This window comes from Anas platyrhynchos, chromosome 3, assembly GCF_047663525.1.
Source record: "Anas platyrhynchos isolate ZD024472 breed Pekin duck chromosome 3, IASCAAS_PekinDuck_T2T, whole genome shotgun sequence".
NCBI classification, from domain to species: Eukaryota; Metazoa; Chordata; class Aves; order Anseriformes; family Anatidae; genus Anas; species Anas platyrhynchos.
Window position 1 is genome coordinate 14537379 of NC_092589.1, and position 25219 is coordinate 14562597.

Sequence of the window (25219 nt, forward strand, 5' to 3'; positions counted from 1 at the left end):
TCAGGTGCATTGAAAGGGGCTTGGAGAAAGACCAAACACCATTTTCTAGAGCGTAATCTAGTTTTTACTGAGAATAGATTCGATCTAATTAAATTCACACCTTAATCCAGGCGGATTTAAGCAGCACATTCTGCTTTGTGTCCTAGGCTTGGCCTAGGTTGGCCTGAATCTGGAAATGCAGGTGGCAGAGCTGGGCTGGTGCTTCACGTCTAGGCTCAGCCCCAGGCTTTGATTTGATGCCAGAGGTTGAATCCAGGCAACTTCAGCGCTGTGTTAAGGATTGTGCCCCCAAACCAAGCCTGGCTCAGAGCAGAATATGCGAGCCCGCCCTTTCCTCTCCCAACCCCATCGTGCTGGTGGAAGAAGCTCTGATCCCCAGAGACCCAGGAGCCACTACAGGGTCTCACACCAGCTCCTGCTGATGACTCTTTGAGCTTGGGTTTTGCTACCTGTGTCCTTGGTGAGGCAGCCCACGATAACCCAAATCTTCTCCCACTTGGGGGAGAAGCCAAGTGGGGCAGGTGGGCAGTGGCTGAGCTGCACCTCAGCTTTTTTTTGGGCCGTGGGAACTCAGAGCAGAACCCCTCTTTTAAGCAAAACTCATCTCTCCCGCAGCAAGTCTGGACCTGCACTGGAAGAAACCATCTGAAACCCTGGGAATGAACCACCAGCCTCCTTGTGGGACCTGTAAATCTCGCCCAGCAGAGCCCCAGTCACGTAGCTGTGAAGGATGCAAATAAACTCCGCTGGGTAATGAGCACCCTTTGTACACCGGGGCAATCACATTCAGCCCTGCAAACAACCGGGAGCCAGGTCTGCCTGTGCAGGGCTCAATGCAAAACACCCTCCCCGGGTGTAGAGCTGCACCGCTTTACTCAAATCAGTACAAGACAGCGATGCCTGGCCCTGGGGAGGAGTTAGCTTGCGATGCTAAAGCTCAGGTAGGCTCCAAGGGCAGCACGCCAAGCAGTCAGTCTCACTCCACTACATTAAATAATAAAATGTCTACTCAGCATTTTTCCCAAACAAGACCCTAAATCGATGCTGATGCTCCTGTGATGGAGCTTTCATCCCAAATCGGCGCTGGTAACGTGACCTTTTTATGCTGAAAAATCACCAGCAATGTGGACTGAAGCAGGGTATCACCCATCGTGTGGGCACCACTGAGCTCTCTTCTTTGTGAGCCAAGAGCCTCGCTGTTTGTAGCAGCAGAGCACAACAGCTCCGTGCCCTGGGGGGAGGCCCTACTGGTTCAGTGATTATTTCTGTGTGACGGGCATTGCAGTGACAGCTGGAGCAATCCCTCTTTTTCTAGGACAAGAGGTTTGGGAGCTAGAGTCCAGGCACACGGATAAGTCTTTTCTCTCTGGTGGCTTTGCTGGGCTGAGGAGCCATTCGGAAAGGCCACCAAAGGGACCTGAACCCCTAGGTACATAGAAAGGTCCAGGATAGGTGAAAAAAAAAATAAATTAAACTTTTGTGGAAAAACATTTCATCATGCTGCCATTTGCCACGTGTGTACACACTCCCCACCCCCAGGCTGGTGTCGCTGACCTGCACAGAGGCAGGTCACGAAGCTGCAGGCAGACGCAGCCTCTGGGCAAGGCCAGGGGCAGCGTGCTGCCTGTAGACTGAGACATCTCCTTCGGCCGTGGGCAGCCCGGGGGGTTGTAGGTGTGTTAGTGCCCTGTTAGCAGCGCTGCACCTTCTGTAAGAGTCAGCACGGAGCCCAGGCTTTGGAGGTGGCCACATCTCATTACGCTGTTGCATAACAGCAAGATGGAGATCGCACCGTGTTTATACAGAGCCAAATGATAGGCGTTAGTTTGAGTAAATGTTTGCACATGAAAGCTTCAGCTGGTTAGAGCTCCTCGTTTCCAGCAGCAGAAGTAAACCACTTAGTTATTCAATCCTCTGAAAACTTCAATCACCCTGATAAGGGAAGACAATCACCCTGATAAGGCAGGGCAGAGGAGAAGACTTCCTCCCCATTTGCACCTGCGGGATTGCCACCACCCCAGAGAAGGGAGCAGAGCCTCCCGAAGCACCACCATGGTGCAGAGCATTGCTCTGGAGCCTGCCCACTGCCCTGCCCCTGGCTGCGCCACAGCCCCTTGATTTAAACCCCTTAATCCTGGGGAGATTGTGCAACGACTCTTTTGGGCTGAGAACGGATTACGCCCCGCTTCAAAGGTGTTTGGCACTGGGGCTGCAATCCCAGTTTTGTGTTGTGGGGGGGCAGTTACTGGCCCAGCCCCTCGTGCGAAAGCACCTGCAGGCAATTCCTGCAGCTGGTGCCTAGCAACACGCTCTGAGCTGCTCCGACAACAGCTAAAATTCAACGGTATTTCATCCTTCCTCCCCAGAGGAGCAGCTCTTGAGTCATCACCGGGGGAGATGGGACGTGTCTCCCACTCAGCTTGCTATAAATGAGTGGTATGTGAGGGGCTGCTCTGTGGCTCTTGAGCACATGTGCTGCTGCTGCCAGCTGAAACGGCCTCTCCTTTAGGCATGCAGGACAGCTGCAGGTCCAGGAGGTTTGGTAAATTGTTTTTTTCCTCCTCTTCCCAACTCTCGTTTGGCTCCCAACAGCCTCTCTGCTCCCTCAGAGCTCTCTGCAGGTAAGCTGCTTTGCCCAGGTAGGGGTGGTGCCCTGTATTTCTGTGCTCATGCAGGGCTGAAGGTATCCAACCTGGCATGGGTATGAGCTCAGCTCCACGTTAGCTTTGCCTGGGCAAACCTTAAGTCATGTGCTTGCTCCACACCACAGCAAACGCGCACGTAGCTGCAAGCTCAGGGCTGTGCTGAGCGCTCTGTGGTGATGTGACGAGTTTGGGATCACCTGTGTGATGTACACATCTGAGAGAGGCACTTGTGGGGAGCAGAGAGCATCAGTGAGGGAAAAAAGCGAGGAAACCAAGCTTGTTTGTGGGGCTGGGGTCCTCACAAAGGTGGTGAGGCAAATGCCAGCTAGCCCGGGCAGGCCCCAGTGTGTGGGCAGGGAACAAGGTTTGCTATAGAGCCTTCTGTAGCCTGGGTGACTCTCAGTGGGAAAAGCAAGATGAGAGGCCTTGTGGGGTTTGTCCTAGCTCTGAGGGGCATGCGTTTGGCTCCGTGAGCAAGCCTGAGAGCCGGGTGGATTTCTCAATGGGAGGCTGTTAGGAAATCTCAGGCTTGGCTGAGTGACGTGGCTGCCTCGGCGGTGTCTGGTCGGGTAGCAGCTCCCCCCCCAGCTGCTCCCAGAGCCAGCAGCAGGGATGTCTTCTTGCTGAGGACAGGGGGGTTTGCCAGAAGAACCACCTTTATCTCACTGCTGCCTGTTCTCAGCTTTGCCTGCAGCCCTGCACAGCCCGGAGGGAAGAGCGAGACCGGCCCTGTCGTTTGTTTGGACTCCACAGCCCTGAACAGATGAGGAGAGACAGTGGTAAGTGCAGTACCTCTGCTAGAGGCCTCTCCAGCTCATCCCAGGACCCGCTGCCCTTTAGGATGGGAGACTGCTCCATTCCCCAGCCCCGGCGTGGCATTCAGTGTGACTCAGGTGGGTGTTGGGCTTGCTGATTTGTCACCCTGAAGGTCACCTTAAGCAAACCCAGTGGCATCACAAAGATTAGAGACAGGGATAGAGAAGCGGTTTACGCAGAAAAGTGTGAAAAATCTGAGTCTGATCCAGTATTTATTTTTTCAGTGTCAAGTCAATGCTTGGCTTAAGCAGTCCTAACACCAACTCTTTGCTAGCCTGCCTCTGAAGAAAGTGGCAAGCAGCTGGGAGGGTAGTGGAGATGAGGACCTTTGCAGCCAGGAGCTAACGTTTTGGGGACAAAATCCTTAGCTCACGGAACATCTTTCTTCATGGGAACAGGACAGGATGAAGTTGGAGCCTTCTGACCTCTAAGTTCTTGACTTCTGTTCTCACGTTACAGCAGCAGCAAATCCTACTGCATGGGGTAGAAATCTATCCATCTGTACACGCAGTATTTCAAACGCTTCTCCGCGTAAACTGTTCCAGACTTGATCAGAAATAAGGTTGTTTACTAACAGCTGAACTGGGAAATGTCTTTAGATTTATTTATTTATTTATTTTCACCAGCTCTTTAGTTTTCATACCGAGCTGCTGAATCTTTACTCCATCATAGCTACCAGGGTTTCTGGCTTTCAGTGTGTTTTACTTCAAGGTATTTCCGTTGCCTGATCTTCTATACATGCCTGAAATATTCCTGAATCCTTCCTTTCCTAAATGTCACAAATAAAGTAGAGTGTGTTCTTGGTCCTTTCTGATGTCAAGGAAAGTTTTGCTGTTGACTTGGGATGAGGCTAGAAGGACGGGCAGTGACGTACTCACTTTCCATAGCACGCTGCCACAAATAAGCAGGGATATTAAACTGCAGGAGGCCTATGGCGAGATTTTTCTCTGCCCTTCTCTACGAAGGGGTGGCATTCTGCTGCTGTTTATGCTGACTTAAGTCTAGCTTAGTGAAATTCTTCTTGATGGTTTTATGGTATTGTAGATTTTAACTACTAAAAGTGGAATAACTGAATGTGTGATGTTAGTTTGGCCGCTGTATTGTCCTGCAGTTATCTGCTCTGGTTGTGCTGGCTCTTTTGGATGTTAAGGTCCCTCAGGCAGGGACTGTCACCGAGCGGGATGGATCCCAACGTGATGAAGGCCCAAGGTGCTACCAAAAGAAGGATTTGGAGGTGGCTTAGAAATAACTGTGAGGCCACAACAGAGAGCGTGTTGGCTTTTGATCTGACTTCTCCTTCCACCTCCAGTTAGGCCAGACTAATTAAAACTTGTGGTTGCTGTGTCTCGGGGATAAGGTAGTGTAACTCAGGACCTCCACAGAGAGGGAGCGGGTACGTGGCTGTGGTGAGCCAGCTTTCTGCAAAGCTGCTCCCACCTCACGTTGACCAGGGGAAGAAGCCATGGTGTGGTGGTCGCTCAGACCGAGCAGGAATAATGTTTAGGTCTTTAATAACAGGCCTAACACACTTCTGTAGGGTTTCATTAATCTATAGGTACCCTAAGGGAGGCTGTAGGGAGGTGGGGTTGGTCTGTTCTCCCACATGCCTGGTGACAGGATGAGGGGAAATGGGCTGAAGGTGTGCCAGGGGAGGTTTAGGTTGGAGATTAGGACTAAATTCTTTACTGAAAGGGTTGTGAGGCATTGGGATGGGTGGAAGTGGTGGAGTCACCATTTTTGGAGGTCTTTAAAAGACGTTTAGATGTAGAGCTCAGTGATATGGGTTAGTGGAGGGCTGTTAGCGTTAGGTCAGAGGTTGGACTGGGTGATCGTGGAGGTCTCTTCCAACCTAGGTGACAACTGTGCCTCTGTGAGGGCTGCTGGGGCACAGCCTGGGGGGGGGGGGGGGGGACACACTTAATGGCCGCCCCTTGCCAGCAGCGGGCGGCGCTAGGACCCGGCGCGCGCCGCTCCTTGAAGCGCTCGCGCGCGCGCCGCCGGCGGCCGCGCGAGGCCTGGGCGGCGGAGCTCTGACGTCACGGCGAGTTAATTTTAAACCCGCACAAGATGGCGGCCAGGGACGCGGCGCGGCGCAGGGGTCCGGCCCGCCAACGGCCCGAGCCCGCAGGTAACGGCCCCGCTAACGGCCCCGCCGCGGCCCTGAGGCGCCCGGTAACGGCTGCAGGGCCGCCCGCACGGCTCCCGGCGGCGAGGCGAGGCGCGGGGCCGCGTCCCGGTGGGGTGTGTGTGTGTGTGGGGGGAGGCCCCGGGTTTTCTCCTTTTTCCCCCCGTTTCTCCTCAAAATGGCGGGAGGGGGGCTACGGGGGCTTTGGGGGGTTCTGTGGCGCTGGGGGAGCCGCTTTGCCCCTCGGTGCGGGGAAGGAGGCGGCTGGCACGGGGCCTCCTGGGCCGGGGGGGGCGGCTCTGCGGTTGGAGTTTGCACAGGGCCTCTGCGCGAGTTCGTTTGCCTCAGGGTGTCTTAACCAGCGCTGCTCAAACGCCTCATCTCTACAGCTGTATATGTGCCTTTGTACGGGTTCGTTTCCCCAGGATATCCCACCAGGATAGCTCAAAAGCTTCGTCTGTACAGCTATACCCACCGTAATTCCGTTTTATGGAGGACCCAGGGCTTGCAGAGGGACTGTCAGGCTAAACCAGGCTGCCAGGCTAAACCAGGCTACCAGACTAAATCCGAATTGCATCAGGTTTTAGCACGGAACTGTTCTCACATCTTTATACAACTCTCGCTTAATTTATTGGAGTGGCTGAACTGAGCATGGTTAAAACAAAAGCCAGCAGGTGCCATGTGGTGTTGTTGGTTTGAGTGGCTTCATCTGCCAGCCAGCGAGGAACGGGGAAGTCTTAACAGTGCTGTGAACTGGCAGGTGCAGGGCAGCCACTCTGCTGACTTTCTTATAGGGAGGAAAAGGCAAAAACTACTGAGTGTGTGGAAATGGCTGGGTATGTTTGGCAGCGCTGCAATTTTAATGACTTAAAACAGTCCAGGGACTGAAATCGAGGATATAATTGCTTGAGTATTGGTTTCTTTTTACTCCCTCCCCTGCTAGCGCTGATGAATTTTCTTTGGTGGTTCTCTGCTCTCAGCAGTATGTGGCTTAATAATCTTAGATAAAGTGTTTAGACCATTGCTTAACTTTCTTGGGGTCAGAGTAAGCACCAGCACACCTGTAATAAATGGCCTTTAGGGTAGCTATGTCATCACTAGTGATGGAAACAAGAGCATGTCACTATTAAGTTGCTTAGGTATTTTAGGCATGGAGCAGCTTAATTGACAGGGTCTGCCTGTACAGCTGTGGGTGATCTGTGCTTGCCTGCAGAAGAGCTTTCTGTATAATGGAATAAAGAAGTGTGGTAGACTGGAATAGTTGGAAGAAAAGGAATGTAACAGGAGAGGCTTAGAACTTCTCTTGTACCATTACCAAGTGTTGCTTAACAGCTGTTCTGTTCCAGCTTACAGTAAAGTCACTAATGATGTTATAATCCCTCCTTAAATAATAGCCACAGCTCTCTGGTGTTTCAACTAGAAATCTTTTGAAAGCAGGGAGAGGGGTTGCAGAAGGCTGGATTCTTCCCTTCTCATGTTGTTCCCTTGCTGGCAACTTAAAGACACTTCTGAAATAGTTCATGTAAAACTGTTCTGTGCTGGAACTACCCTGAAAGCATTCCTTTAAATATGGTGCCCTCTCCTTGTTCAGGAGGCCAGGCTGCTCCTGTTTGGGTCAGGTGGGCTGGAGTGCGTGAGCCAGATCTCGTAGGGGGGCTGATACGTCTCAGGTACCGTGTGGTGACTGTGGTCCCTGTGTTCCAGTTCAATATCCATGATTAATGTTTCGTTACTGACTAGACTAATGAAGTGCTACTGACTGGAGCAAGATATGGTGCTACCTGAGTGTCTGTGCTCTCCCCGTGTCCTAGTAAGAACAGGAGCACTGCCTCCAGCTGCCTAGACCGTGGATAAATGCAGGTGTGTTGGAGAGAAGGAGGGATGGGGATTTTTCTCCGCAATAGCAAAGCGCTTAGCTCCTGATGGCGGTGTCACAACCTCTCCAGCTCTGAGGGTTGCCCAACTGTGAGAACAGATGTAACGAGCAGACTGAAGTGCAGGTAAATGACTCTGTGCTTTTGCTTTGGTAGTGAACCATGTCTTGGTGTGCTAATCTCTTAGCACAAGTTGGATCATAGATTTTATTCTGTACTGTAACTTGTTTCAACTTTGTGCCTGTCATTAGTAGAATGTTGTACATCTCAGCACAGCCTGTAAAAAGTTCTAACAGCTCCAAGGACATTCATGAGGAAAGCTGCCAAGTTTCACTAAAATCTGTCTTTCAGTAAAGTTTGAAGTTGTTTTTTGTAACTGCACTGTAGTTACAAAACAAACCCTGTCTGGGGGATGATTTTTGAGGTTCTGATATGGCAGTCTTCTAATGGGAAGCTTTAATCTTTAAAGTTTGACTTGTTTCCTTGGTCTTGCTGTGTGCTGCGCCCACAATGGGGTCTTCAACTTGCCAGTTTGAGTGCTGTTTTCCACCTTTTTGTTAACATCTCAAACTTTCTACACTAACTGTTAGTGTTTCAAGGTTTTGTCTTTAATCTCAACTATGGAAAGTGAACACGACACAAATATTTTATAGGTATCTGCGTAGGTTTGCTATGTTTGTCATTCATGAGCCACTAGAAACTTTCAGAAGTAATTACAGGCATTGGTTCTGAAGACTTATTCTTACTGGAAAATGTGTGGGACTATTTCTCAAAACACTTCTAGCAACCTGAACTTTAATGTTGAGCTGTCCAGGAGGAAAGATGAAAGCAGCTTTGCTTATTTGCTGAAGGCTGTTCTTGACATTAGGAATATTAATTTATCCTAGAGCTGACTTTGACGTTGTAGTTCTGTAAAGTTGATTTACATCTGAGTATATTTGCAGGGTGGGGGTTTGTTATGAACACCAGAACAAACATATGTTTCGTGAGCAAGTTTGAAATACATGCAAAAACTTGGCTAAGATTGATGTCTGCTACTTTGATTAGCTGCAAAGATGATCGATATGAAATGAGTACTGTCTATTTGAGTAAGGGCAGTAATCAAGTCATTACTAGCAACAAATTAATATGTAATAGGAACTGATTTTCTCAGGGCACTGATGGCTAACTTGCTTGGCTTCTAACTTCTGTTTATATCAGAAAGATATTAATATATTTTGTGTAGTGTTCATTTCCAGGAAAGCAAGATTTTTTTAGTATAGTAAAGACATGTTTTGAAACACATTCACTATAAAAAAAAAATCTGAGGAACTCAGAAGGTGTTTAAACTTTGGAAGTGTTTTCTCTGTCCACTTAGCAAACTCGAAATGAAATCTAGGGAATTTGAAGATCTGTCTGTCTTCTTCCCACTGGTAGTTCTTGGTTGACTGAATTTTATCTCCCAAGACTGGAAGGTTACGCCCATTATCACACCCATTATCTCCTGTAGCTGTACAAACAAGTTGCTGTGAGGTGACCTAAAGCAGAAAGTAATGCTGAGCAAGTAACTACCTGCCGGTGTCGGACCGGAGTTCTCGCTCTGCAGCAAAGCAAGGAGCTCACCCTCTCTTTTCCTTTTGGGAGGGAGCATACGCATGCCATTAGAGCACCATGGACGGTAAGTTCACTTAATGAATTGCCTCCATGGCAGGTTATTCGTGTGCTTGCATATCCTGAAGCTATCCAATTTCTTTGCCCGGAGTCAGCTACTGCAAACCCTTGCTACTACATGGGGTTGTTACTCCTTTAGGTAACAAGGCTGGTTTGTTCCACGTTCTGGTGTGCGAATAGTAGGTCTTAGTGCTTAGTATGATCTCTGAAGCTAAATAGGTCTTTTCTCCCTTTCCCATTAAGTAAACAGAGGAAAAAATAGCTATGCTAATTTTATAGTGGTTACTAGCTGGCTCCTCTTAATGGCTGGAAGAACTTAAAGTGGAATGGTTGACACCAAAGATGGCATTACTGAGCCACGCAGCGTCCAGGGTGGCCTGACAAAAACTCCCCGACTGGATGCAGGTAACTGAGTTACAGGATGGCTTGGTGGATGCATGAACAGGGCTAAGAGGCTGAAATAATGACGCGTTATTTTCTTAGCAAATGTAATGCAAAAGAGAAGTTCATTTGAAAACAAAATGCGGAAATGATTCTCGAAAGGCTGATTTTGAAAAGTCTTTTGCCCTGCTTTTCTCCGTCCTACAGGAATGGGTACGAAGTGTCAAGACTGTAAGAGTGCACAGGGTGCCTTTTGAGAAAGGACTCAGCTTACAGCTTGGTCACTGGGCCTCTGATTTACAGCTTGGGTGCTGTAGGAAGAATTTTCTGAGATGTCTTGTTCATGTTGTTCACATCTAATTTTTTCTTCTAGCTTTACTTTCAGTGTAGAGAATGAACTAATTGGTTGTATTTTTGGGCTCACATGACAGTGACTTTTGCATGGCAAGGTGTTTTTTTTTGTGCTACTTAAGCCTTGGCAGGTTTCTCTTAGAAGACTGAAATAGAAGCTAAAACCTGGAAGGTGGCAGAGTTGGAGACTTGAACTAATAAAATGTTGTACAGATTACAGGCACAGGGTTTAGAATATAATTATCAGTAAATTGATACTGGAAAGCAGAATGTGGTTTGGTCTTATGCAAGTTGTTGCTTGATTGAGATGAGAATCAGGTTCTAGTCTGTAGGTAGTGTCAGAGCACAATACAGGCATGTTGGGTTTGTAAGCTTTTGTGGCTATCGGTAAAATATTTGAAGTGTCTCTTGTGCAATAAACTGTGTAATGATTCTAGGACAAGGCTTTTTTCTCCTTGGTTTGAAAATTGTATAGAAGCCTGTTGGAGAGTATATTAACTGCTTGTACTGACGTGTTAGGACTAATCCTCGTACATTGTGTGTGCTTGGAAAAGTTGTTCTCACCTCTTATCTTCTCGAACAGGATGGTACTGCTGAGTGGAAGAGTAAGCGTGGTTATTTTAACTATCTCTGTAAGCCCGATCCTGCGATAGCACTCTTGCAAACTTGTATGCTTTGTCCTATTTCCCTCCCTTCCTTGCCCCTTTCTGCATTTTCAGCCACTGAGGTAGGTGTAAGGGTCTTCTGGTTTTGGCTTGTGGCTGTTTGTTTACCTTGATCTCTGTGCTGTGACCTACGTGGAGAACCTTAAATAATGGGGAGAAATGAAAGCATGTGTAAATCCTCTGCCTAATATGGCAGTCATTACTGTAGTGATTTCAGGAGAGGAGTATTCACTTGAACTGCTGGGCATGGAGGCAGCAGCTCGGCTTCCTTTACTTCTGTTGCACAAACATAGAATAGCAGGGAAAATACTGGTGTAGAAAGCAATGTTAAAGGTTTTCAATACAAGAAAAATAACTTCAGAAGTCATGTTGCTCTTAATCAGAGGGTTTTCTTGAATGCTTTGCAGTTCTAAACTAATACTAAGGGGTTGTTCTTGGTAATGACAGCAGTGGGACTCCAAACAAGGGCTGAAAGCTGCCCTTGAGGCGTTATCACATATCTTCCGAGCAACAAAGTCTTAAGCTTGTCATGGGGATAAGGGCGGGAATGCAGCACAAAATACTTAAAAGGAAATGTTTCTAAATGCTACTGTGTCAGGCTTCTTAGTACGGAAATTGTTTGGAAAAGTGCAGTAAGCAGTGCTTTCGGGTGTTGGGGCACGGAACTGGGGTATTTTCTACATCTAATAGTACTGTAGAAATAAGTGGCTATTGGAAATCTATCATACGTCCTGCTCTGAGATTTAGAAAGGGAAAGAATCTTTCCAAATGAAATAATGGTGATAGGAGCATTAAAAGAAGCAACTTCTGGAAAAAAAAAAAAAGCTAAATAGCAATAGAAGAATAAACATTGTTCATTGTGAACACTTGGATAGCAGATGTAAATAACTCCTGGTGGAACCTTCAGGTGCTACTGAGAGTCCCGCTTATTTGGAAGACCCTTAAAATGCAGTCTACTACACTTAAAGAGGTTGGAAGTTGGCTTGTGCTACACTGAGACTAAGAATAACATTGGGTGTAAGTACTTTGAGTTGCAGACATATCACCGTTGCATTAATCAAATATCAAACCGAGCCGTTTGGTCTAAACCCTTGTTGACTTCTCATTTCTGTAGTGCCCTAAAACTGACCAGATTAAGCTTTGGGGAGCTTTACAAAGCAGCACACCGCTATCTTTGTTTGGGTTCATCTTGTAAACTTGGCCTTATCCCCAGGATTTATCCTCAATACACTGGGAAGAAAGACTTCTGGCACCCACAGACTGAGATCACTGCATGGGGTCTACAAAGACAAATCCGTTGGCTGCAGGAGGATTAAACATAGTCTTCAGACAGTTGCCTATTTTCTTCCTGTACCCAAGTGTGAGGTGGCAATTAAAGCACTTGTAGATCAAGCATATGATGTGCTGTCCTGCAGAAAAGTAGTTAGATTGGCACTGAGAGCTTGAAGTAAATACCGGTAGTAACCTGTTTCCCTTCTCTCTGCTCCTTAAATCTGGGATTATTCCCTCTTTTCCTCAGTGCTGTGCTCTCCACAAGGCTTGGCCGTTAGCATACAGGTACTAATGGCATTTGCTGTTCCAGGAAAGTGCTGGTTTAAAAAAAAAAAAGTGAAGACTCTTACTAATGCTGTTTGAGGCTGCTGTATTAACAAGGGCCGTGAATGATGTTAAAGAAGATTAGGTAAGTGTTGAGCCCTTTGGACTGATGCAAAGGTGCTTGTAGCGTGGAACCGAGCTACTGAAGTGGGAGAGTTTTACAGCGCCCATGTGACAAATTAACTGCTGTGAGTTTTGAAACCAAGACTCAGCAGAGATCTCTGAATAGGTACAGTATTTTCAGTAGGAGTGTCCAAGGGAACTCTCCTCTAGGGCAGGAGGGCCTGCGCTAAGCTCAAGGTCTTCCCACCAGTTACCCACTCCTGACAAAACTAAAGCTGGTGTTAACCCGCGTTTGCAGAGGAAGGAGACCTTGTTAAGTGAAGGTTAACAAGTGTGCTGGCTAACCCTACCTAAATCTGAGCTCTTTCACATCTAGACAAATCCTTGGCAACGCACCGTCCGATCCAGTTACAGCCCAGTTGTCTCCCCATCTTCGCAGAGTTATCACATATCGCTCGGTCAGTCCCCACATGAACGCACTTCTTAGCTGTACTTGTGTGTTCGGGGGCTATGGAGAAGTTTTCCGGCTTGCCTGGCTGGTAGTTAACAAAGCCAAACGTTTCTTTTGGCACCGGTGCTGAGCCAAGCATCTTGTGCCTCCCCCTCGTTTGTGCTGGTGCAGCTGTTTCAGAGGCTGCGGGGTGCACACCACATCACCTCGTGTGTGTGTTTGTTCAAGATAAGTTTGTGCCTGGACCAAGGACGGTGGTGCCAACGCAGAGGGCAGCAGTCCTGTGTTGTTCAGCAGTACAGATGAATTTACCCTATGCCCTGGGGTCAGATAATGCAGTTGCGTGGCTCCACTTTGCCTGTCTTCACCTCTGGTGCTTGTTGGACTCTTACAGAGCTGATAGAGCTCGTAGAAAACGATTTGTATTGGATTGCTTTTTCTGCTGGGGTGTTGTTTTTTTTTTTTTTTTTTTTTTTTATTGGCTTGGCTCTCAGCAGCGCTGGGTGCGTTGCAAAATTAGCAGGGAAGGCAGCGTGGTGCTGCGTGGGGATGGAAATGGGAAGGAGTGGGAGAGCCCTTGTGTGAGGGGGAGCTTAAACCTCGGCTGTGCTGCTGGAGCAGCCTTGGAGAGGCAGCAGGGGAGGGAGGAGGCAGCTCCTGGCACTGTCCCGTTGGCAGAAAGGATGCACTTTGAGCTGGTGTCTTTGCAGGGGACTTCTTCTGCCTGGCAGAGATGTGGAAATGGTGGAGAGCAGGTGCGGGGTTGTGAACGGTGTGGGCTCGGTTAGGTGTTGTGTGGGTCAGTTGCAGGTTAGTGGTTAGCAGCAGGGACTGCGGGGAAAGCTGCTCGTGGTGTAACCCCATGAAAACAATTTCTTCCTTCAGCCCCGATGAAAGCACCGCACGCAAGGTGTGACTTTGTTTTTGTTTCAGTTATCCCCGAGATGTGATTGGTGTGGTCGGCTTCGCCTCTTCCTGTTTTGCTTCTCGGTGTTCTGGGCGCTGTTTTTGTTTGTATGTGCTGTGTGTCCCTCTGCTGTGCACGTGAAAGGGAAGCATGACCCAGGAAAACTCCGTGTGTGTTAGTGCCACTGCCAGGCTAACCATTTTCCTCTGGAGAGAGAGGAGGGAGGGATCAAAATCATCCATGAAGATGTCTGCAGGTAGTTACTGTGTCAGCTGTGCTGGTTACACGATCTAGAGAAGGCAGTTCCTTAATGGAAACACAATCTCTCCCTACACTGCTCTTACCTCTGAAATTAAATCTGGAAAACTAATAAAATAATGGAGTACAGCGCTGGAAAAGCTGGATGGAGGCTGTCTAAGCTGCAGGTATTTCAGGGGAGGCAGGAAACTGGATGCAGGCTGAAGGCTAGGCTAGAAGATCACTTTGCTTGGAGGCTTCAGATGAGAGCATGGCCTGATCCAAAAAAAGCCTCCTGACTTGCTCTTTTCCTTAAACCTGTTGATGTTCCTGACTGACAGCTTGTTTATCCTGGAAGTGAATACGGAAACTTGCCCTCCAGCATGTCTCCCTGTGTAGCAAAACTCAGCACTTGCTTGAGCCTGTGGCCACAGAACAGATGCAGCAGGGTGTCTAAAGCTATTCTGGCTACTAATCTAAAGATCAAACGTGGGATAATTGCAGTTGGCATCTCCCACCTTGTTCCTATCTCCCTGTTCTCCTCACCCAGCCGTGGTTTGGGATAGCTGGTCGTTCTCTTGGTTGCTGACGTGTGGGATGTGCATACAAAGTATGTAAGCTGCAGTTATGCACTAAAACAATTAGAAAATACCAGCTGGATTTTCTTGGGCGAGCAACGACCTTAAGGGTGAGGAGAAGGCCTTGTAGTACTTCCATCTACCTTCGTCTTCATATTTTAAAGCAGCGTTCTCTGAGGGGGCTGGAAAAGTACTGGTAAACCTTATTGTGGGTAGAGATCCTGGGAGGCTCTTCAGTGAGTATGCTAATAATAGCTGTGGTTTTTCAGCAGGGTGGAAGGATGAGGAGCGTGCTTTGTCACTATCCCTACCCTCCAAGTTCTCCCTTGTAGCTATGGAGAAACATCCTTCTAAGTTCATGATGTGCTTTCGGGAAAGCAGTCCTTTTATATAAAAAATTCTTTTTGCTGCTGGCTTTCCGGGGCTGGGTCACAGTTTGTGCTGCTCCTCCTGCCTTAGCATCTGCTCATCGGTGTGCTCTTGCTTGTGTGCATTCACTGCAAATAGCCGAATTTGAAGGTTAACTTTCTTGCAGCACCTCTTCGTTGAAGGGGAGAGAAAAGCTGGAGGGAGGCTTCATTTTAATGGAGAATGCAAAATGCCAGCGTAGTGTTTTGCATGGCTGTGGGAGAGCTCTCTGCTCCTGCATGCAGACCCTTAAACAGAGAAAGCAATTTAAAGCACTTCGGGAGTAGACAGACCTATTGTCTGATCAGTTATGATGCTTCGTAGGTATCTAGGTCATCAGAATATCTCTTTTTTTTTTTCCTTTTTCCTGGCAGAACTGTAGCTTCAGGTTTTTTGCTTCTGCTAGTAGTTTATGTAACAGTTCCAGATCTGTCCCTTAACATCCCATTGCCCTGAAGGAGCAGAGAGAGTTAAATGTGCCTTTCTCCCCCCTTCTCCTTTGCCACTCTTGTTTGGATATCCAATAAGTCTTTGGAACTTAGCTCATCAGTCCTATTTATAGCTGAAGTATTCAAAACATTTAATTATTTCTGGCCTTAAAATGAGCTACTTGGCAGTATTTGCTAGGCAGCAATAGGGAAGCAGCGATGCATTAAGATCTGCAGCAGCCCCGTAACTTTCATATGGGTCTTGCTGGGAGTTAATTGCATGGAGTTGGACTGCTGGAGAAAGGAGAGGACAATTTTGTGGCTTAAACCTACTTTTTTTTTTCTTTTTTTTTTTTTTACATCGGATGTGCCAGATTTTTTACCTTGTCCAAATAAGGCTTGAAGGTTAACCTATTTTTTTTCTCTGCTCTGGAATTGAATTCACACATGCCTACACTCCCCTTGGTTCACTACATCGAAATGAGAAACATTTAAATAATTTGTCTTTCTGCCTAATGAAGATTTCCTAGGTGAGGCTCCGAGAGAAAGCATCACATTTAGATGCGGTGCAGTGACTTCTTCATGATAACTTATTTTAAGCTTTTACTTGAAGCTGTGAACTCCCTCGGGGTGTGGAGGTACAGCAGGATTTCAAGCCAGATAGGTGAGAGTTGGTGCAGTCTGCCTCAGCTTGCTTCCCCATTCAAGTGTGGGGGGACCTGGACTGAACTGTGGGTGGAGTGGGGTGTGTTTGGGGGGATTTGGGTCACTTTCTAAGGATGCAGATGTGTTATTTCTGTAGAGCATTGGGAAAGTGAGTTGAGGGATGCCGAGTGCTGATGTAGCAAGTTGTGACAACTTCTGATTTCCAATGGACATCTAGCAAAGTGCAGCTTTCTGTATAAGCAGGGTTATTAAGACTACGAGCTTGAAGACTTGGACTTTCCCATGTCTCTTTTAACTCCTGGTGACAGAGCAAATGGAAGGAACCCTGGTGAGCCATCTACCCTAAATGAAAGTGACTTCTTTAGCTGCCTGTTTATAATGCGAGTCTTCAATCCCATTTGCTTTTTAGTGGCTTCAATTTACTTTGGTGTTGTGCTGCATCTGTGTGCAGTTATCTGGGTCAACCCCAGTGTCCAGAGAAGCAATTACTAGCTGGCATTTGGGGCTTGTTGATTGGAAACACACACTGTATCTTAAAACAGTTTAGCAATTAGTATGTGGCTTTCCTCTTATGAAGGAACATGAACGAGGTGTTTAACCAGCTCAGGCTGCATTTGGGTTGAAACTTGAAGGTAGCTCTGTTGGTATTTGGTTTCAATGAATGTGGTTAGGGGGAGAAACTTGCATTTAAAGCAGGTTCTGTCTCTTTTATCTCATAGCACGCAAGTTGAGCTGACTGCTCTCACTCCCGTGTTCTTACACTGCAGGGCAAATAGGTCATCAGCTGCTTCTGTGCCCTTTGGGGAAAGCAGGCATTAGCTTCTGTTCATTTTACCTCTTACTTTAAGAAGCGGGTTATTCAGTTGGGTTTGTTCAGATAAAATATTCCCTGTACCTCCACAGGCAGTTACTGTTCCCAAAACCTGGCTTCGTGTTTCAACAAATGCCGCTTGTTCTGGACACTTAGCCGGGGAGTGTCGGCAGCACGCCTTCTGTAGCAGTTGCTGATGGAGTGCAGAGCTCTTGGGGAAGCTGGCCAGTGGTTTCTTCCTGAGGCTGGATTTGTTTCCGCTCACGTCTGTCTGCTTCTGTGCCTTGCTGTATGGTTTTGCTTCTCCTGTGTCTCCTAGCCTGCTTCCCTGGCTCAGAAAGCGATTACACACCATTGAAATTGTGCAGCAGCTCTACTGCTACTACTGAAGGATTCAGGCTGGAAGAGGCTGAAAAGGAGAAAGGAGTGATGAGCAAACAGCTACAGGGTGAGGACTGAACGGGTGGCAGAGTTCGGGGTGAGTCCAGCCAACAGTCCTCCTGCATTAGCTTTGGCCGGAGCAGGGTAAGTGAGTGCAGTCCGAAGTGCATTTGTTCAATAGTGCACGAGTCTCAAAGGGCAGCTGTGCAGCTTGTGAAAACAAAGCCGTGGCTTTCTGGGTCTGCCACGCTGCTCTCCAAGCTCCAACGCCGTGTGTTGTGACAGATGAGAGCTGTTCTGTGCGTACAGAAAGCCTGAGGGCCAGTCTTCAGTGCACATGGGCATTTCCACCAGCATCAGGACCAGCTCTGTGCCGTACCCCTGGAACAACCAAGTCCTCGTGAGTGGATGTGCTGGGGCTGTAACCCCAGTCCTGGAATAGAACTGGGAGACTTCCCACTTTGGGAAAGTCCAAAACAAAAAAGGCCAACAGCGAAGCAAACTGAAATCCCACCCAAGGCAACAGAATCGTGCTGCTCTGGTTGCCTCTTGAGCTTTCCTGGATGTGTTGTCATGGAGACCTGTGGAGGGAGGCTGCCATGAGCTGTGCAAATCCAGATTACCGTCCAGTTGGCTGGAAACACTCTGGTGTAGGGTGATCCTGCTGGAAAGCCACTTCTTACACTTAATTTGCTGGGACTGGGTTGTTAGAATGACCTAGAGTGGCATGTGGCCCTTAGGTGGGGCTTTAGGACAAATCCACCTAAATTCTGTATTTGTAGTAGTGTACTATGACTGCTGGGGCAGGTGAGGAAGGAGGAGAAACAACAATAAAAAAAAATCCACCCCTACTAACAATCAGGTATAGGTCAATAAGAATGTTCTGAATTTCATCAGCTCCTTGACAGTGCTGTGAGCCTTTTTTTTTTATATGATCTACATCCAGGCTTGCTGTAATGCTTCTGCAGCTTCTGGAAAAAAAAAAAAAAGGTGAAGTAGGACTGCTTGTCCTGATCATTGTTTGAGACTGCTCTGGAAGTAGTTCTTGGAAATGGAATGTGATCTCTCTGCCCAGGACACTGAAGCCTTCTAGAAAGCCTTCCAGCATATTCCAGTGCTCTGACACAGCAACTAGCCAGAGTAACAGGGTAAGCTGCCAGAAGGTGTATGAAGAGCCAAAAAGGCTATGATGCCTGCCTTGGAGCCAGTGACAGGTTAGCATACAATGACAGCATTGCTGGGACAAGTATTAGTGCTCATTCCACAGTTAACATGCTTGACCTCGTGTGATATCTGTCCAGGTAATACCTAACCTGTCCAAAATCTCTTGAAGGGAAGGCTGATCTGTGCCACTCGAGGATGAAGTTAGGAAACCAGCTCTTCTGGATGGATCGAGTTTCCTTTACAGCTGTCAATGCTGTGGTTCTCCAACCTCAAAGTGCTTGATTCATGTCTACGATAGCGTTTTCTGCAGGCAGGTTGGGAGCTGTCAGATAATTTTATTTTGGACTAGCCAGCCTAGTACAACACAAATCCACCAGCCAAAGACAACAAAAAAGACCCCAAACCAACCTTCTCTCCCCACAACTAGATGTATTGGATTTTACTTTCAAACTTTTCCTGGTGAGTGAAATATAAAGGGAATTGAACGGGACTGGAGATGAATCTTATATCCCCTCTGAGTTATATAAGCTGCAGGGGTGCAGAAGACTATTAACAAGATGTGGACTTTCGATGGATGTATCGTGTGCAGGCTCCAGATAGTAGTATCAGCTTGTGATAGGGAGAATCTGCTTGTTTGGAAATAGCTAATGATAAATGATCACACTGCGTGTTTGTTTGCAAAGTATCTTGACATGAGGAGGCTTCTGTGTTGGCAAAAGGACGTTGCTAAAGTTCCTGCTTTGAGGTCTGCTGAGGATCTGATGATTTCCAGGTAGGAAAAGGTGGTTAATGTCTGGCTGCAATTCGGAGAAGTTGCAGATGTTGCTTTGGATTATTTTGCAGTCTACCTTAGCTTACAAACTTGATGCCTTAGCGCTATCAGTGCAATACAGGTTTAAATAAAAGAATATAAGGCTGTTTTAAGTAACCAAGTTGAACTTGTCTGGGGAATACTTAGAAGCGGAGGTGTGTGTACCCTGCTACAATTCAAAAGCCTCTTCTTGGAGCTATTTAATGTTTTTATTAATAGAATTATTCCCTTTGTTTCCAAGCTGTGATGCCAAAGGCTTTCTTTACTGTCAAAATCTTTGTGCCTCGCTGGGGCCTCCTATGTTTTCTGGCTTACAAAGAATGCTTTCTATGTGGGGCAAATCCTGCTTTGTAAACTTTTTTTCAAAAGAGGGCTTATTTAATTTCTGAGAATAGAAAAGTGTTAGCTGAAGGTGAGATCTTTTTTTTTTTTTTCTTCTGAAACGGCAACCCGTACTATATCAATGTAGTTTGTGTAGCTTGATGTCCTGCTGACAGCTGCTCTTAAAGTTATTCCTTCTGTTTGTCAGACATGCTGGTGTAATTTTTTTTTGGCCTGCTTTGTCAACCAGACTGAGTGAGGGTGATGCTAGGAGCAGTTTTACACACCCACTTGGATAATGCTAGAGTGTGGTTCTAGCTCCTTAGAGCTTACACTCCAGTTTACGTCCTGTTCAAACCAAGCTCTCCGCCAGCTTTATTTATTCAAACCAATACATACAGATTTTTAAAAAAAGATTCAATGCAGCTGGCCTTTGAAGCAGCACCAACATGATGATTGGAAGTGTCCCCTCTGATTTGCAAGGAAGTGAAATGCTGTCAGAACTGTCTAAAGAGACAGCTTCTGGAAAAACTCCAGGGTCACTGTGTTACCAATCTTTCAAGTCCCTGATAATGACTCAAATGTCTCATTACATCCACAGAACAGGGTGTGTTTGAGTACTGTTCCTAAGTCTTGCTGAGGATGGGATCTGGGATGCAAGATCTGGCAGGAATGGCTTGGTGCAGGTCTGGTGGGTGCTGGCAGGGTCTCTACCATGGATGAATCCAACCGTGGTGCCTTGTAGCACACAGTGCAAGAAAATGCTACTCCAGAGCTGCTCCTGCAGAAAGCATGGGGCTGTGTAACACACCTGTGTACATTGTGTGACTGGAAGTGGCTTTTTCATTCTCCTGGCAGAAGCAATGCTTGGAAATGTAGGCATGGCAAGCAGTCCAACGGACTGAAACTCAGCGATGTTCCCAGATGAGTAACTGTTAGGATGATGCCTCAGTCAGGTTTGTGCACGTGGACTTCTCACAGAGCATGGCAAGCTGTAAATCTGAGTTTTGAGGCAACTCTGTACACACAAAAACCCTTCCAGAAGCTCAAAAGGAAAACTGGAATCAGGCCAGCAGGGGAGTTCCTTTTTTTCTCTGGGACAAACTTTGTTATTGCGGTACTTGGACAGGAGCGGAGTTCAGGTTACACTTGTGTGGTTGTGCTTTTTAAAGGCCTCTCACCCGGTAACTCCTGACTTCTGGAAGTCAGAAAGATTAAAGTACTGTTACTACTGTGATATATGTTTGTAGGGCCCTGTTGGTTTTAGTTTATCATTCATCAATAATGAAATCTGACCTGAGTTGTTCTTTCAGTAGCTGAAAGAATGGATCCTGAAGGGTTGACCCGAAAGACTGAAAACTAAAAAACGAGCTCCTAATATTCTCAACTCTTTGTTGGAACAGTTGGTACTTACTCTTACTGAATCATGCTTAATAATGTGTCATAGGAAAAGTATGAAGCCAGAAACTGCTTCAGTGCTTGTTTTTTTAATCCCCAAGATGTTAGGCCTTACATGTGCAAACAAGCTTTTTTCCTCTTGCAAGCAGTGAACAGGCATTCCAAAGTCTGTGTTGATTTGAGAATTGAAACAGGTGTAATGAGTTGGAATTAGGAATTTAGTCTTCTGCTGATGTAGTGCTGGGGTAATGTACTGGATCAGTGGTCTTGTTTATATGTGTTGGCTACCAAAACTGTCAGAAAACACTTTTTTCACAATTATAGCTGACCACCTTCCTCTACAGTGTTCCAAAGAGGACAAAAAGCTTACTTCAATTTTTTTTTTTCCAGATGAGAGAAAAGGCCTGTAGGTTTTTAACGCAAGTTTACTTAAGAAGCCTTAAATGGGTTTTGATGCTGTAAAACCAGTTTCCTTTCATGATTTGTTAAAACTTGGGGAATACTGAAATCTGAAATGTAGATAACATGTGAGGTGTGAAAATGGACAGGGAATGGCTGTTGATCTTGTCTGCACACATGTTCCCAACAACATCATCAAGCCCAGCTTGAGTTTTCACTTCACAAAAACGTCTAGTGTCCTAATCTCTGACTTACTAATGTGCTGTAACCCGTCAATTTGCAGGAAAGCATTATGAGGAGGAGGAAGAGGAGGATGCCCTACCCGACTCAGATGCCCTGCCAGACTCGGATGACGAGGTGGATTTGGAGAAGCCGCGCCCCATCCAGATCGTTCTTGCTCATGAAGATGACCATAACTTTGAATTAGATGAAGAAGCATTGGAAAAAATCTTGCTTCAGGAGCACATCAAAGATCTTAACATAGTAGTTGTGTCTGTAGCAGGAGCTTTCCGCAAAGGAAAATCTTTTCTGCTGGACTTCATGCTTAGATACATGTATAACAGGGTGAGTAATTTGGACTTCTCCTGGCAGGAAAAAAATAGTTTGTTTTAGTTGTTCACCTTTGTATTTGTTTACCTCAGCACAAATAGCAGGTCATTTTTTTCCCTTACAGCAGCTGGCTTCCTCTCCCTCTCTCTAAGTATACTGCTACTATGTAAAGAAGTGCACTTACGTGACAATTGTACAACAGACATTTACTGCAGCCATGAAGTGAATTATTGGTGTCCTGATATAAGTGGATTTGAGAAGAACTTGAGTAAAGAGAGCATTCAAGGAAGGCCTTCTAGTTGTGTAAGGCCTTATCCAGGTGGTGGCTTGGAAGGATCTTGCTTTGACTTGGCCTCCTGCAGTCAAGTTGTAGTGTTAGCTGATCGATTGCTGCAAAAAGAATTTTGTCAGGTAGCTCCTGGAGGACTAATTCTGTTTTCTGAGATACTGAAATACGGCAAAAGGGAGGAGAAAGTCTCCTGTTGCCTCCTTGGAATGTGTCTCTGAACATAGTCCAAGAACTTCTTAGATCCTTTTAAGTCGTGGGTTAATGAATGCCTAATCTGAAGCTTAATTCCTTCTTACTTTGTAGTTTTTTGGCTGCTGTTGTTTAGTCTCTACTATACTTTGAATTATTGGCTGTTATGGAGAAGGTGGCATAGGGCTTCCTGTGAACATACACATCTTCCTGTCATGGGTTGTGCTGTGTTTCTTTTAATCTGCACACTGAATATTAACAGTTCAGTGTTTTTACTGCTTTTTGAAGCTCTTAAGGAACAGAATGGATTCCTTTTTGGTCATGGGTGTTTGGAGTTGGAATTCGTGGTAGCAGAAACTAACCATGATTGCATCTATTTTGCTTTTGTGCTGGCTGGCTTGAGGAGAAATGAAGATGAACCCTGCAGTTACAGGAAATACGGGAATATTGTAAAGAAGCCGCTGGTAGTTGGCAGATGAAGACTTCCTTTCTTTCACTCCAAGTAATGCTTGCTCTTCAGTTCTCACTGATCTGCCAAGAACTCTGTAAGAAAGCCACTGAGGATGTTGGTAGGAGGAATACAGAGTAGCAAGCTGGTGCTCCCAACTTCTTGAGACTAGGGAGAAATAAACATTGATATGGCTGTTCAGTGGGTCACCTTTTGTGTGTATGTAAATCCTCTCCAGTGTCCTGTTTATATTAGAACAAAACCAAACAAAACTTCCAAGAAGTATAGCAATTTGAGCTAAATGGGTGCTAGGCAGAGCAGTGCTAGTTCTTGCCAAAAATAGGCTTGGTCTTTAAGCAAACACTGGAACTTACAGATTGCAAAACAGATTGGGACACTTTCAGCCTTGTTTAATAACGTGCCTCTGTTCACTGCACTGTACAGTCACATTTCTCAGTTTTCTCTAGGTGTCCTTCGAAATACCATTTGTTTCACTGTCTGAAGAAGACAAACTCAGCTATCTAGTGCAACAACATCACTTGCCTAAAAGGCTCTGCTTCTTACTCCCCATTTGCTGCTTCTGGCCAGGCATTTGTGTTCTCAAGCTGCAGTGCTTGCAGGCCCTTAACTGAGCTGGTCCTACTCGCTGATGCCTTAGAGACACTGTACTTTGGATTGTTTTCCTGCCAGCTCAGTGACGTAAATTGGCTTAGGGAAAGTGTGACAAGCATCAGAGCCACTGCAAACTGAGTGATAGGAGTTGAGGATGAGAGAAGACGAGTGCAACGCCTCTTCTTTGGAGCCCTGCTGAATTTTATCAAGTCAAACGGTGTCCTCTATGTTTATGCAAGTGGTTTGAGTACAGGAGGGGAGGCTTTGGTATAGTTTTATATATTTTTAAGTCTGATCTTTGTCTTCAGGCTTAATTCAAGTATGTATTTACCGTGCACTATATGTTGGCCCTTGCACAAAATACCAGTGCATTTATGTGCATTTCATACACTGATCAAGCAATTCCAGGCTGTCTTGTCCTGTTCATATTAGTCTGTGATGAAGAACTTGCCCAGATATGTCAATTCTATTTTCTTATATTACCCAAAAAGAAAGGGGTCATGTGAAAAGTTACTGTTTGTGTGCGAGTTGAAGTCAAAGGTAGGGTTTTGAAATGGCTGAAGCTGGTCAGTATCCTCAGGGAGAAGGGTGGCATCTCATGCATCTCATTTCAACCACTGATACTTAGTGTTCAGGTTCATTATTTGAAATGGGACAGAATAATTTGCCATAAAATAGCAGCAGTTGTGTGTTCAGCAAAGCTGCTGCAAGGATCATGTGATCTTTGTTGCACTGTGAACCTTATTAAGAGCTAGGTGCGGAGACACTAGTAAATTTAGATTTGAAAGCTTTTTCTTACAGGGGTGCGACCTTTCTAGATGTACTGCATATTAATGGCACTATGCAAATAAAGCTGCATTGGTCACTTCCTTAGTATGGAATATTTAAAAGGACTATGATATAGAATTGTAGTGCAACTTAAAGCTTGATTTCTTTTAGGAACAAAGCCTTCTGTTTCACTTCTCCCATCTCTTGAATGTCTTTCAAGTCAACTTAATGGATGGAGTCTAAAACACTGAGTTGCCTGGAAAAAAGGATGTAACAAGCTAGGAATACTTCAGTAACAAGCTAGGAATACTTCAGTGTGATGCAAAGCTCAGTCAGAGACAGGCTTAACTGCATAATCCACAGAATGAAGCAGCTTGAGCTGAACTTGTGCTTATTAAGACACCCAAGATTCCTGTGACATGCATCACATGTGGAAATAAATGTGATAATTTGCAGTGATTATTGAGGTACCTCATTTAATTAGTTTTGTTCTAAGCTTCTTCAAGTAAGGGTAATACATTTCTGGACCAAATTTGGGAAAATGTATTCTTCCTCTTGTATAAATTAAGAGTGGATCATATTGTTGAGTAACTTAACAGTTTCTTGTGAAGAACTGAGAAACAAGAGTCCACTACCCACATACCTGTGAGAGCTGATTCAGCATTGCAGAACTGGATCTTGGAGTGTTCTGAAGCCCAAAGCAGTCTTGGAGCTTCAATTTCTACACTGGTCAGTGGATGAGTAAACATCTCTTTGGATGATTTAATCACTAAAACCAACAACCCCCCTCCCCCCCAAAAAAAAAGCTTCAAGGGAACGCTTTTCAGGTTGTGTTTATTTTCACTGGTGAAGGTGTATGTGCATGGAACAGAAAAACTACTTGTAAGGAGCTGTGCCTCTCTTCACTTGGATGCCTGTACCCGTATTTTGTATCTGCTCATCTTATTTTTCACCTTTGCCATGTTCCATCCAAGTAGCAAAGCTGAATGGTGTGCTCTTCGTTTGGGAGAATGCTGATGCAGAACTGCTTAATTGACTTTCTCCTCTCAGCATAGGCTTGCTCTGCAGCAAATAATGCTGCTGGGCATGAAGGGTGTACGCAGTTACCACTCCTCCCCTCCCTCCATTTTTGAAATAAGCAGTTTCACTTATTCACAGTAAGTATTTCTGTTCTGTGCAGCCTCTGGGTGCCACATGCTGCTCTCCGAGATGTGAAGAGGTCTGTCCTGAGCTCTTCT

At 46.1% G+C, this 25219-nt stretch overlaps 1 protein-coding gene across 15 annotated transcripts in view; it reads left to right on the forward strand.

Moving 5' to 3' along the window:
- The first annotated feature begins 881 nt into the window (after window positions 1-881).
- ATL2 (atlastin GTPase 2) overlaps window positions 882-25219 on the forward strand; it is a 43660-nt gene continuing 19322 nt past the window's right edge. For 2 of the 15 annotated variants that reach the window (XM_072035350.1, XM_072035351.1), the window contains exons 1-2: window positions 3388-3538; window positions 21410-21690. In XM_072035350.1, coding sequence (XP_071891451.1) covers window positions 3409-3538; window positions 21410-21690 — 411 coding nt within the window. In that variant the 5' untranslated portion in view covers window positions 3388-3408. Of the gene's footprint in view, window positions 942-2398; window positions 2622-3192; window positions 3539-5434; window positions 5590-8966; window positions 9118-15721; window positions 15840-20254; window positions 20286-21409; window positions 21691-25219 lie in introns of those variants that run through there. The other 13 variants (XM_072035355.1, XM_072035356.1, XM_027453485.3 and 10 more) reach the window with 12 other exon arrangements.